The following is a 12,488-nucleotide window of genomic DNA, read 5'->3' on the forward strand; positions in this document are numbered from 1 at the left end:
GTGAAAGGACAGTATTTATAGAACCATCAAAGTGACACTCGGAGCTACCGGACTGTAAGCCGCGGCTGAGTGTCCCTCAATCTAACCACAATTCGTCACCTTGCAGCGCTCGCAGCGGCATCATAATTTTGAGTTTGGCATTTGTAGCGCTGATGCGACGTGCCGTAAATGGACAACAAGCCGAATGACCAATAGGAAACAGTTTTTGGAGCCGTCTCACAAGTAAACGGTAATCGACGCGAAGATCAACGCGGAATTACTGCTCGCCGCGGTAGCATCACAGACGATTGCATGATTGACTATGTAACTTTGCAATCTCGGCCTAGAATTTCGGTCGATGATTTGCTCTATCAACACGACAACGTGGCTTAGCTATCCCAAGGGAGGCAAGAAAACTTAGGGCCTCTTTTCTAAGTGATAAAAAGACTTAGGTAAGTTTAGTGTATCTTAGTAAGTCTTTAGACCAATTTATTTTGGTAATCTGATTCAATATTAGAAGTTTCTTTTCTCCTTGCGGCTATCCTCGCATGAGAATCGAGCAAGATCGAGGGTTTACGTTGTATTAGCTATCTTTAGGCCATTCATCTACCAGCTTTGCCCGATGAAACCTGGTAGTCCATCCCAGATCCGTCTCAATATCATCCAAAAGCTTCAGAGCTGCTTCCTGCTCCCCCTTTTCATAAAACACTTGCCCGGCCACAAACAATGCCTGCACTGAATTCGCCCTCACTGGATCCGAGGGCTCTGCCAAGCTAACACCACAAATCTCTCTTGCGTAATGATGCACCTCTTGCTGGATCTGTCGATAAGACTTTAATCGTGCTGAGACAGTGGAGCGTATGAATGTTGATTCTTGCGGTTGGTTTACGAGGAGGAGAATCATGGCCATATGATAGTTTTGCATTGTTGCAGCGCAGATGGGGAGTTCGTACCATATTTGAGTAAAGTTGCTGAAGCAGGAATCTGACGAGGGATATGGCGTTCGAGCGTAGGGGGTGAATGTTGATGGGAGGCTGTCGTGCCATTTTTTGAATTCTGCCAGGAGCATTCTCCAGCGTTCGAGGAGACGTTCTTGTGTTACGCCAATAGTAGGGCGTTGACCAAGAGGCAATGCATAGTCCGAGGGATTTATGGCATCGCCTGAGGTGAGATGATTTGAGAGCTTTCCAATGAGCCATGTTAGCTCATTACTCTTGGTATCCTCCTCGATATCAGCTACGGTACGAATATCCGCTGAACATGGAGGGCTGAAGGGCATGAGAGTCCCGTCTTCTGTGGTGGCAAGACCTGCATTCTGCCAAAGGCGCACGTCTTTGAGATCAAGACGAGTCTGCGTTTCACTGATGACTGGAAAAGTCAGAAGAATCTATAGATTGGCGATGTGGCCGAGACTTACAAGCGCAGAGAAGATCCTGACGTGCTAAACTCCAAAGAATAGGACCCTGAATAGCCGTGCGTGGGATTACCACTGGTGAAGCAGGGTGTGAAGCATCCTCTGTTGGATTGAACAGTGGCAAAGCACTCAGGTGAGCCCGCCAAGCTGTTCCAGGTGCATCCATTAGTTCGTAGATACAGAGTATAGCAACCGCAGCGAGCATATCCTCTCTGTCACTCAAGCTATTCTCATAGGTACAAAGGTCAACTGCATTCTTTAGATGGTGAATGGCTTCATCGTAGTGCTTTGCAGATTCATAACGCCAGTCATATCCTCGCCACCTGGAGTCATTGGACTTTGGATTAAGTTGATTCTTGGCCACGCGATATAGATGTTTCGCTGCAATGGCACACATGGATGACTTGAGTAAGGGACTCGTTGCTGCTTTGACAGGGACTTTACCTGAGAAATAGCAACCAGTGTCAAAGATGTCAAACCTGAAATTGTTAGAAGCACTTATATCAATGGAGAGGAGAACTCACCAGATACCTGGCCCTTCTTTATAATGCTTCAACAGATGAAGTGTTGCTAGCCTTGACTGATCTGGATGTTCGCCAGGAGTTGAAGACTCTGTATCTGGAGCATATGCTTCCCCCTCAATGACAAGAGAATCATCGACCCAAAGGTCTAATTCTGGTGCAGGCGATTCAGACACTTGCTCTGCTTCCGCAGTATAAGATGTCTCCCTTGTTTCATCAGGATAGTCAACTCTTATGCTATCTTGCTCCGCATAAGGATCTTCAACATGGACGAAGCGAACTTGGTAAACCTATGTTAGCTCCTAGATACGAACGATAATCCAAGCACTTACGTTCATCCGGAACCTCAACCCAGACATGATCCGCTTCAAAAGCGTCACCGGTATCAACTGTATCAAAATCTTCAACAACCTCGCTTCGACTCCTCTTTCTAGAGTAATTCTGAAACGGCCGAAACACCGATCTCTTGGAATAACTGCACATTCGCGAACTTTTACTACATGCTCCACAAACCGGTTTCGCTTCATCACATTTCAGCTTTCTGCTTCTGCAAGTTTGGCTTGATCGCCATCAGTACATCATTTCGTCAACATGAGGGATAACTTACCAGCCTGAAAAAGACCGCATTGTCGTCAAGCCGAGAAATTGATAAAAGCATTTGGGTGATCGAGCCGAGCGGTGTTTTATGAACAAGGTGCTTGTTCCGATGGGGTTGCCACCGGTGGATTGAGTCATATGCGGAGACCAAGCCGAAGACCTGGAGAAGGCTGACAAGAGAGGATATCAAGGCGAGGAGGGACAAGAATGTGGGGTAATGAGTGACGTCTCGGCAGTTTGATGCCCCGGTTGATAAGCGGACCCGATTAGCGGAGCCGACTTGTATATGAAGCTGTCTGGGTTATTTATTGAGCTAAATGGCTTTCTTTTTCTGCTGGGTTAACCTATATGCAGCATAGTAACACTTTTTGAATTAACTACTGTTATCAAATCTTATTATCATGTCTTCTCAATCAGTTGCGCCGTTCTCCGTCTCTGGCAAGACAGCCATCGTCACAGGCGCTGGGTCAGGTATATCTCCTCTGGTAATCTAATATCATAGGATACTGATGATCCTAGGTATCAACTATGAGTTCGCCCAGATCTTGCTCGCAAAGAACTGCAACGTCGTCATAGCAGACCTCTCCCTGCGACCAGAAGCCGAAGCTCTAGTCTTAAAGTACAAAGACTCCTCCCCTCGAGCAGTCTTTGTCAAAACAGACGTCACATCCTGGAAAGATCTCACAAACGCATTCAAGACCGCTGTGAGAGAGTTTGGCGACTTTGACATCGTTTGTCCCGGTGCAGGCGTCTACGAGCCTCATTTTTCCAACTTTTGGCACCCTCCGGGTTCTGCAGAGTCTAAGGATCCCCTTGACGGTGATCATTATAAGCTATTGGATATTAATCTCACGCATCCTATTCGTGCTACGCAACTTGCTATCTCACAATGGCTTCACGGCTCCCCCAAGAAAGTCTCACCCGAGAATCCAAAGCGGGTGATTCATATTTCCTCTATTGCAGGTCAATGCCCCGCGCTCAGAAGTCCTATGTACGGAGCGAGCAAGTTTGGCATCACAGGCTTCGTAAGATGCCTCGCAGAAGTTGAGAAAATTGGCGTCCGTGTCAATGCCGTCGCACCTGGTTTAGTGCGCACCCCGTTATGGACAGAACATCCCGAGAAGTTAAAGTACGTGGATGAGGGGCAGGATGAGTGGGTTACACCACAAGAAGTTGCCGAGGCCATGCTTCTCTGTGTGGAGAGTGACAAGTACCCTGGCGGAATAGTGCTTGAGGTTGGAAAGAACAACACTCGTTGTGTGCAACTGTTCAATGATCCTGGACCTGATACGAGTGGTCAGTCGAAGGGAGTTTCTATTAGTAACACTGAGGAGGCGGATAAGAGTATTTGGGAGTGGCTTGGTGATAAGTCAATTTGGGGTTCAACTTTGTAATCATGTTAGTTAGTTTCTGTAGCATCAAGAGCCAGTCATTACCTCAGACCATGTTCTGTCCCTCGGTTGAACTGCATTTCAAACAACAGCCCCGCAATGTAACAAGCGTGTTATCACGAGCTGCACTCGTGAAAGTGCCACGCATCATTCTCGAATGCATACGCGGGTTACTTATTTAGGTAACCGACGATAGTCAAATGACCCTGATGTCTGTGTTGTTCTTGGCTCAGCCAGTCAATATGACTTCCCCTCTTCTCGCTGTACGCCACTTCAATTCATTACAGCGAGGTGCAGCGGCATAGACTCCACGCGAATACGACCCCCGCTCGTTGTCTACTCGTTTATGTAATTTTATCGTTGCCTAATGTACCGAATGTCGAGGAATCGTTGAGGTCGGCTTGTTGTCCGTGTTTTTTGGCTCGTAAGTGGCTTGATACCCACATTTCGCCTTGACTACCACTTTGGGATGTGATGATGTCGTCAACGTAACGACTGTAGGTAATGAGGCGGATGAACGACAATGAAAGTATTACTAGACGTAGCAATCTCGATTGAGGTTTATGTTCATAGCCACCAGCTCGGGATGAAGTTATATATCGATCAATCCAATGCCCAGTCCCGTCGCATCATTGAAATAGCTGTATTAGTTTCAAGTCACAAGGAAAGCTAATATGCATAACACAGACGTCCTTATAATCGGCGCCGGGATGTCAGGCATTGGCCTGGGTGTCCAATTGATTCGCAAATTTGGCACTAGGAACTTCGAGATCTTCGAGAAAGACTCTGCCATAGCCGGAACATGGAGAGTCAACAGCTATCCAGGCTGTGGATGCGACGTATGTATAAGCAACTCAGAAAGATCGCTTCTAACTCCTGAAACAGGTTCCATCCCATTTCTACTCATACTCCTTCGCTCTCAACCCCAACTGGTCTCAAGCATATGCTATGCAACCAGAGATACAGACGTACTTCAATGATGTTGCCAAGAAGCATGATATTGAAGGACATGTTAGGTTCAACTCAGTCGTTGAGTCTGCCCACTGGGACGGGTCTTCTGGGACTTGGGAGGTTGCCATTCGGGATACTAAGACCTCTGAACTTATCATTCGTCGTTCCAAGGTCCTCATCTCGGCTGTCGGTGCCCTATCCATCCCCAAAGAATGCGATATTCCTGGTGCTCCAGACTTTGAAGGGCGAATGTTTCATACAGCCAAGTGGGACCATTCCTTCGATTGGAAAGACAAGGAAGTAGTGATCATTGGTGAGTTTGTTCCAGAATACACTTATCTCAGTTACTGACTGAAATAGGAAACGGCTGCAGCGCAACTCAAATCCTCCCTGTCATAAGCTCGGGAGACGGAGCCGTCAAGAAAGCAACCCAGTTCGCAAGACAATCGCACTGGCTTGCAGAACGTCCCAATCCAACCTACTCGGCCACATTCAAATGGACCATGAGATGGATCCCCTTTGCAATGCGCTTATATCGTGCACGCCTATACTACCTGAAAGAACAAGACTTTGCAGGCTTTAGAATCGCTGAAGGTTTCCAAATTCGGAAGCAGTGGGCGAAAGATACTGCTGATTATATCCGAAGGACGGCACCCGCCAAGTATCTGGACTTTCTGGTCCCTAAGACTGAGGTTGGCTGCAAGCGAAGGGTCAATGACACGGACTACCTTGCTTGTTTGCATCGAGATAACGTTGAACTTGTATATGACGATCCGATCCAGAAGATTGAAGCGAGAGGTGTACGAACGTCTTCTGGAAGGGTAGTAACTGCCGATGCTATTGTCCTCGCGCATGGCTTCGAGACCCAGAAACCACTATATCCCATGAAGATATTTGGAAAGGATGGGGTTAGCATTAACGAGCATGTAAGTATTCTCTCCACTGCCTCCCATCAATCGTGGTCTGCAACTCGCTAACAGGGGACAGTGGAATCAAGTCAGCGAAGGTGCGGCGTCATCCTACTTCGGAACATGCCTCTCGGAGTTCCCCAACTTCTTCATCATGATGGGCCCAAACACCTTGAGCGGCCATCTATCAGTGATCTACACCACCGAGTGCCAGATTAACTACACAATGAGAGTTCTCAAACCAGTTCTCACAGGAAAGGCAGATATCGTTGAGGTTACCCCCGAAGCTGAGAAGAAGGACATAGACAGAGTTCAAGAGAAGGCTAAACGCCTTGTTTGGGCGACAGGATGCACATCGTGGTTTATTGATGAGAAGACGAATAGGAACACAATCATGTTCCCGGACTGGCAGTTCAAGTTCTGGTTGCGTAGCGTATTTGTTGCATGGAATGATTTGGAGTATCGCCATGTCAGCACTAACAAGCCCATGAAGACGTCGCGAGTCAGCTTCTCGCTTCTTGCTGTGGCGGGTTTAGTAGGTTTAGGGTCATTTTACCTTCAAATCTTGAAGGCATAGATACGCACTGCAAGACCAACGACTGAGCAGAAGATGTCCAAAGAGAGAGTTCACTAATAGAGACATATTTGAGAAAGGAATTCATTCATTCTTGATGTTCAACTTGCTAACCAACTATGCAAAAACCCACGATATGCCAAATGCTAAACACTCATCCAATTTTAAGTTTACACTACCCCAATCACTACATCATCCATCTAAAGACGAGGGAGCGTCTTGGTAGCACAGCAAGATGAAGGAGCCTCCTCCTCCTTCTTGCCGAAAGCATCCTTAGATGCAGCATCGACGCAGAGAGCCGAAGGAGGAACCCAGAGACCAGGGTTCTTCTGGTAGAAATTTGAGGCGCGAAGCATGACGCTGACGGGCTCAGCGGGCATCACGGGGAAGTCCTCTGTGCGGGGGAAGTGAGTGAGACCGAACTGGATATAGCAGACGATATCAGTGTTCTCAATGGGCTCATCGCGGGCTACCCAGTCGAGAATGGTGCTGTTGTGAGGGTGGTTCTCGACACCGGTGGACTGGCAGACGTAGTCACCAGCAGGGAAGATCTCGTAGTCCTTGTAGGGAGTAACCCAGAGACTCTTGCGAGCGAAGGCAGCGCGGTTATACACGACACTACCGGGCTTGGCGAGGAGACCGGGGCAGTTGTTGTTGAGGATCTTGTAAGCAACGGGCTTCTTGGCGGATGGGTTGATGCTGTTGGGGTTGGTGATGGCCCATGAGCGACTTGTCTCGTGGCAGTAGTTCGCAGCGCCCTCCTTGGCTGTTCGGAGAGGAGTGTTCTTGCAGTAGAAACCGTTGCCGTAGGGGTTCTCGGGAGATCCAACCTCTGCCTCTGAAGGCATAGCGTCGTTCTGGACGATGGAATTGTTGGGCCCGTCGATCTCGGGGTCAACACGGAGGGAGAAGATGTGCTGGTGGTTGTGAGCGTTGATGGTGGGCGCGACTTCGGTTCCATAGGGAGCGGCTGTCTCGCTGGGGTGCATGCAGTAGGTGTTGAGCATGCCGGTCAGCTTGATCTCAAGCTTGTAAGTACCGTCGAGGGTGAAGGTATGGTAGAAGCCGTATTCGTAGTTGGCGGCGGTGATGATTTGAGAGATGATGAGCTTGCGATCACGGGCGGAGATGACGGTGCCGTCACGGTAATCGGTGTGCTTGTACAGAAGACCGTTGTCTTCCTCGTGAATGCAGATGGCGTTCTTGATGATAGCGGGATCACCCTCGCCAGTAGCCATGACGGCATCGAGGTAGTGGATGGCGCCCTTGCAATCACATCCGAGCTTCAGAGAGTTGGTCATGAGACCGGTGCCATACTCACCGACGTCGAAAGCGTGCTTCTTGTGGTGAGGAGGGTCGGGGTTACCGTAGGGAACGACCATCTCGACGACACTGATACGGTTGAAGAGAGTGCGCTCGCGGTGCTCATGCTGATCCTCCATTCGAACATCAGACAGAACAATACCTTCACGGTAGTTAAATCCAATGTGCATCTTGTAGCCGGCCCAAGAAATCTCATTTCCTCGCATGCGGAAAGAAACGCCCTGGGGCTGGGTGATGTTGATGGGCTTCAGAGTGCCATCAATGTAGTTCTCGCCAATAAACTCGGGCATGTAGTTGTGCGAGGTGAGAGGAATCTTTGTTCGCTCACCGTTGACGTAGCGGATATCAACAGTGAGGACTTCCTCCTTCTCAGTATCGACCACGACGGAGAAATCCAGCGGGTGCGCATACTGGTTGTCGTTGGGCGAAGCGCGATAATACACCAGACCCTGCTGGAGACGGCGCTCATAGCCCCAACGCTGATCAACACCAATTGCCCAAGCATCGATGTAGATCTTGGACATATCGTCGATGCCAAGGTCCTTGCAGGCCTGGATGACACGAGGGTCGGCGCGAGCAACGCGCTCGCAGACGTCAAGATCCTCGAGGGTCAGAGTAGGACCGACTTCAGAGACGTCCTTCCAAATCTCGACCTTGCCGTCGGCGATGTTGGCGACAACCTCGGAGACTTGACCATTGCCCTTTTCGATGACGATGGCGAAAGCGCGACGAGAAGGTCGGGGACCAGTTCGGGCGCGGAAAGCAGCATATTCTGCCTTTAGGGGCTCACGGAGAGTGAGACAGTTGAACTTGAGAGACTTGGGCTTGGCATAATCACGGATGATCTTTGCGGCAGCGCGAATCTCATCAATCGATAGCGGATCTGTAATTGTTAGGGGGCGGGTTCAATTGGGGGTTCAATTGAGAGGGAGGGTAAACATACCGAGAGGATGTAAATGTTGAGAATTTGAGAGGTCGGGAGCGGCGTCGTTGGGCTCTTCCCGAAAGATGGTGTAGCCGGCGATGGATGAGGTGTCTGCAATCATGATGAACGTTGTCTGGGCTGAGCGACTGTGCCATACGGTGGATGATCAAGTAACTGTATAAGTGTCCAAGGTGTTAGACCTGGAGGGGACAAAGTTGAAGAATAACTGTAGCTTAGTTGGTAGTTTACTATAAAGAGAGAGAAAAAAGAAGATATTGTCAAGAGGATACAGAGCTTCTTATAGAGAAAGAACAAGAAAAGTAAAAAAAGCAAGGCGGATGAGAAGACACACGGCATGGCATCCACCGTGTGGCGCCCGCTCCGATTGTCCTGACAGACACCGCTCCGCTGCATCTCCACTGAGCGGGAATCCGCTGAGACTGTAAGACATTACAGAAGCAAAAGAAGCTGACTACAGTTGGAGTGGGAACACACAAGCGAGATCTAGATTTCGACAAGGGTAGCTCTACCGAAAACTGCTACAGAATTGCATTCTCTGATCCTGGGGAATATCACTCTTTGTCGTGCCAAGCCATCTCCGGCAGTTCGACGCGCCCAAACTCCCTGATGTCTTTGTCTCTCTCAAAACGGGCATAACAGTGAACGTTTCTACAGGTCCACAAATTACCGTATCTGACTGCTATCTAGCATAAACGGTTGGAGATCGAAACACGAGGCTCAATCATCTGACCCAGCGATCAATCTTCCCCCTCATCTACACTTCTAACCGCTTCCAGCATCTGATTCTCAGCTTTGCACCCATGCTCCACGCTAAGCCGTTTACAGGTAACGTTTTGCAGTTTTGCCCAGCGGCCGATAAGAATGTCGTCTCCCCTCCCCCCGAGATAACCGAACAGGTGATCCCTTCTTCATCCCCCTTGATTACGTTTTTCCAAAGCTGTTACCGGCCCGGTCGAAAAAGCAACGCGTTATTCCCCACGGGGAAGTGGTTGCACAAGACACTGGAATTCATCACGTAATGGAAATCTCGTCGCCCTCTCTCCTGATGCGATGCATCGCTGTTCCCCATGGGGTACCATCGCGTTTCCCCGCAAACCGCCATTGGAATGATCGCTAACTTCCATCTTGGCCCGGGTTGTCCTGTCAGAATGTCGACGGCGTGCGCCTGTTTGCATCACTGGGCTTACAGTACCTAGGGGCAGACGCCGCCGTCGCTGAAGAGCGTTAGTAGGGCAGTATGACCGGGGCTGGAGATAACAGTGCCCCCCCAAAAAAGAACCTTATCTCTGTGCTACTAACCCCAATGCGCGCTTTTTTGGCCTGTGCCAGGTTTTTCGTTCAGTGCTGAAGCATCCCTACAATCAGCTACCACCACCAATCTCTGTACTCCATACAGTACTATCATGCCCGTAGAGCGACTTGTCACACGATACTTGATACCAAGCACCTACCAATTTCAATTCTGTGTGGCCATCGTACCTAATGTAAAAAAGTCTCCTTACCAAAAACACGCTGGTCCGTTCCCCGTAGCAAATTTGGATATAAGCTCGCCGCGCGCATTTGCTTTTTTACTTCCCATTTCATACAACACATCGCAATCTTTCTGAGTCACATTCTCGCTTCATTTCCCGCCAGGGCTGCCCGTCGCCTTTTTTCTCTCCCCTCTTCTCCTTTTACGTCATATATTCTTTCTCGACGAGGTCATCGTCAGACGCGGCCATGACCAACGACGTCGAGACAAACTCTGCGCTCAAGCGCACAGATACCACCAGCCAAGCCATCCGCGATGCAGAAGATCTCGCAAACTTTGGCCATGACCAGAGTCTCACGCGAAAATTCAGCATGTGGAGCATGTTTGCCCTGGCCTTCTCTGTCCTGGGTACGTGGTCTACGTTCGCGCAGGGCATAGACAGCGGCTTGACCAGCGGAGGCCCAATCGCTATCCTCTGGGGCCTGGTTCTCGTGTTTGTCTGTAATGTCTGCGTTGCCGTGTCGCTGGGTGAGATGTGTAGTAGTATGCCTACTGCGCTCGGTCAGGCGTACTGGATCTCGCGATTGTGGCCGACAAAGGCTGGACGGTTCTGCTCGTATCTTTGCGCGTGGATTAACATGACTGGTTGGATCACTTTGTCGGCGTCGCAGATTGCTTTCATGTCTGAGTTTATGCTCAAGATGAAGGTTCTATTCCAGCCAGACTGGGCTGGTGCGGATAAGGGATGGGTTCTATTCCTCGTCTACGTCGGCGTCACTGCAGCTATGACTCTATTCAACGTCGTGGCTTGTCGAAAGGATATCGTTCTTCCATGGTTCAACAACTTCGTTGGTGTCTCCTTCGCCAGTCTTTTCTTCATCATCAGCTTGGCCATGCTCATCTCCGTCGGCACCAAGGACAACCTCCATTATCAGCCTGCCAGCTTCGTCTTCGGACAGTGGATCAACCAGACTGGTTGGCCCGATGGTGTTACCTGGTTCATCGGCCTTGTCCAAGCCGCCTACGGTCTTACGGCCTTCGACGCTGCTATTCACTTGGTCGAAGAAATTCCCTCACCACGAAAGAACATCCCCCGCGTTATCTGGCTCTCGGTCGTCATCGGTGCCATCACCGGTTTCATCTTCATGGTCGTTTGTCTCTTCTGCATCGTGGACATGAACATCGTCACTGATCCTACGACCGGTCTTGCTTTTATGGATCTTCTCAAGCAGACTGTCGGTCTTCAGGGCGGAACTGTCCTTCTGACATTGTTCATTGTGAACGGTATCGGACAGGGTATTGGAATCGTTACGACCGCTTCGCGTTTGACTTGGGGTTTCGCTCGAGACGGTGGTCTTCCTTGGAGCGGCTACTTTGCGAAGGTCGACGATTTCTGGAAGGTTCCTGTTCGCGCACTCTGGCTTCAGGGCGGTGTCATGGCTCTCATCGGAGTCCTCTACACTTTCGCCTCAACAGTCTTGGAAGCTATTCTAAGCGTTAGCACAATCGCGCTCACAGTATCCTACGGCATGCCCATTCTGACGCTCCTTCTCGTCGGCCGAGATAAGCTCCCACCAGGCGAGTTCTCTCTTGGACGATTCGGCTCAGTCATCAACTGGGTCGGCGTCGTTTACTGTGCCATCACCACCGTTTTCTTCTTCTTCCCGAGCGCACCGAACCCCGCGGTCGCAGACATGAACTACGCCATTGCTGTTTTCGGCATCATGCTTGTCATCACGCTGGTGTTCTGGATCGTCAAGGGACGTATCACTTATCTGGAGACCGAGGAGGCGCAGGGAAACATCATCTATGCGCAGCGCGCGGAGAGGGCTAACTATGTTGATGTCGATGTCCGAACCAAGACGGATACGGAAGCTCGTCGAGCTTCTCAGACCGCAGGGCCTAGTGTTTCCTGATTGGTTGGGAGGACCGGCATAGCGAGACTTGGTGTGAAGATGTAGCAGATACGTGTAGTTGTAGTTGAAGTTTAGAATCAATGAAGATGGCACTTGCGCATGGGAAAACCCGTTCTATTTAATTACACTGTATCTTTGGCCTATCTTACTACCATAATCGGTATAGTCGATCTCTAGTGACAGGAAACGTTGATTTAGGAAGCATATTTGCATTTTTGAGAGCAAATCATACGACATGACAGTCATATCACCCCTGGATCATGCATCAAGGGTCCCATGGCACGGCAAATGATCAACCGCTTGCAACTCCAGTAGCCGAATGCATTTTCTTACCCCGATTCTGCTTAAATCGCTTGCAAAACGACTGCCCGATACGGAAGCGAGAAACATCTCCTTATCGATCCAGGGTATCCCGCCCGGATATCCACACCGGCCCGGAGGACACTATACCGAGAATGGGCAATATTTTTCAACCTTTGGTCTGGGGAATCGGAACC

The 12,488-nt window shown here is 49.7% G+C and overlaps 5 protein-coding genes across 5 annotated transcripts; 3 read left to right on the forward strand and 2 right to left on the reverse strand.

The window, feature by feature from the left end:
- Nucleotides 1-446: 446 nt before the first annotated feature.
- Nucleotides 447-2,599, reverse strand: FOIG_14592 (uncharacterized protein). The gene is made up of 5 exons (XM_031215861.1): nucleotides 2,522-2,599; nucleotides 2,247-2,473; nucleotides 1,918-2,194; nucleotides 1,397-1,872; nucleotides 447-1,347 (listed from the first exon to the last, which is right to left on the reverse strand). The coding sequence occupies exons 1-5, from the start codon at nucleotides 2,539-2,541 to the stop codon at nucleotides 563-565; spliced, it is 1,785 nt and encodes a 594-aa protein (XP_031054482.1). The 5' UTR covers nucleotides 2,542-2,599; the 3' UTR covers nucleotides 447-562.
- Nucleotides 2,600-2,800: 201 nt separating this feature from the next.
- On the forward strand, nucleotides 2,801-4,012 carry FOIG_14593 (3-hydroxybutyrate dehydrogenase). Its single transcript, XM_031215862.1, has 2 exons — nucleotides 2,801-2,982; nucleotides 3,031-4,012. The coding sequence occupies exons 1-2, from the start codon at nucleotides 2,913-2,915 to the stop codon at nucleotides 3,903-3,905; spliced, it is 945 nt and encodes a 314-aa protein (XP_031054483.1). The 5' UTR covers nucleotides 2,801-2,912; the 3' UTR covers nucleotides 3,906-4,012.
- Nucleotides 4,013-4,417: 405 nt separating this feature from the next.
- FOIG_14594 (uncharacterized protein) lies at nucleotides 4,418-6,418 on the forward strand. Its single transcript, XM_031215863.1, has 4 exons — nucleotides 4,418-4,741; nucleotides 4,788-5,166; nucleotides 5,214-5,779; nucleotides 5,841-6,418. The coding sequence occupies exons 1-4, from the start codon at nucleotides 4,577-4,579 to the stop codon at nucleotides 6,336-6,338; spliced, it is 1,608 nt and encodes a 535-aa protein (XP_031054484.1). The 5' UTR covers nucleotides 4,418-4,576; the 3' UTR covers nucleotides 6,339-6,418.
- Nucleotides 6,404-8,927, reverse strand: FOIG_14595 (primary-amine oxidase). Its single transcript, XM_031215864.1, has 2 exons — nucleotides 8,602-8,927; nucleotides 6,404-8,541 (listed from the first exon to the last, which is right to left on the reverse strand). Exons 1-2 carry the CDS (start codon nucleotides 8,702-8,704, stop codon nucleotides 6,536-6,538), a joined length of 2,109 nt encoding a protein of 702 aa, XP_031054485.1. The 5' UTR covers nucleotides 8,705-8,927; the 3' UTR covers nucleotides 6,404-6,535.
- Nucleotides 8,928-10,068: 1,141 nt separating this feature from the next.
- On the forward strand, nucleotides 10,069-12,178 carry FOIG_14596 (uncharacterized protein). Its single transcript, XM_031215865.1, has one exon. The coding sequence runs from the start codon at nucleotides 10,324-10,326 to the stop codon at nucleotides 11,989-11,991; it is 1,668 nt and encodes a 555-aa protein (XP_031054486.1). The 5' UTR covers nucleotides 10,069-10,323; the 3' UTR covers nucleotides 11,992-12,178.
- The last annotated feature ends 310 nt before the right edge of the window (nucleotides 12,179-12,488 follow it).

Source organism: Fusarium odoratissimum (assembly GCF_000260195.1).
Source record: "Fusarium odoratissimum NRRL 54006 unplaced genomic scaffold supercont1.42, whole genome shotgun sequence".
NCBI lineage: Eukaryota > Fungi > Ascomycota > Sordariomycetes > Hypocreales > Nectriaceae > Fusarium > Fusarium odoratissimum.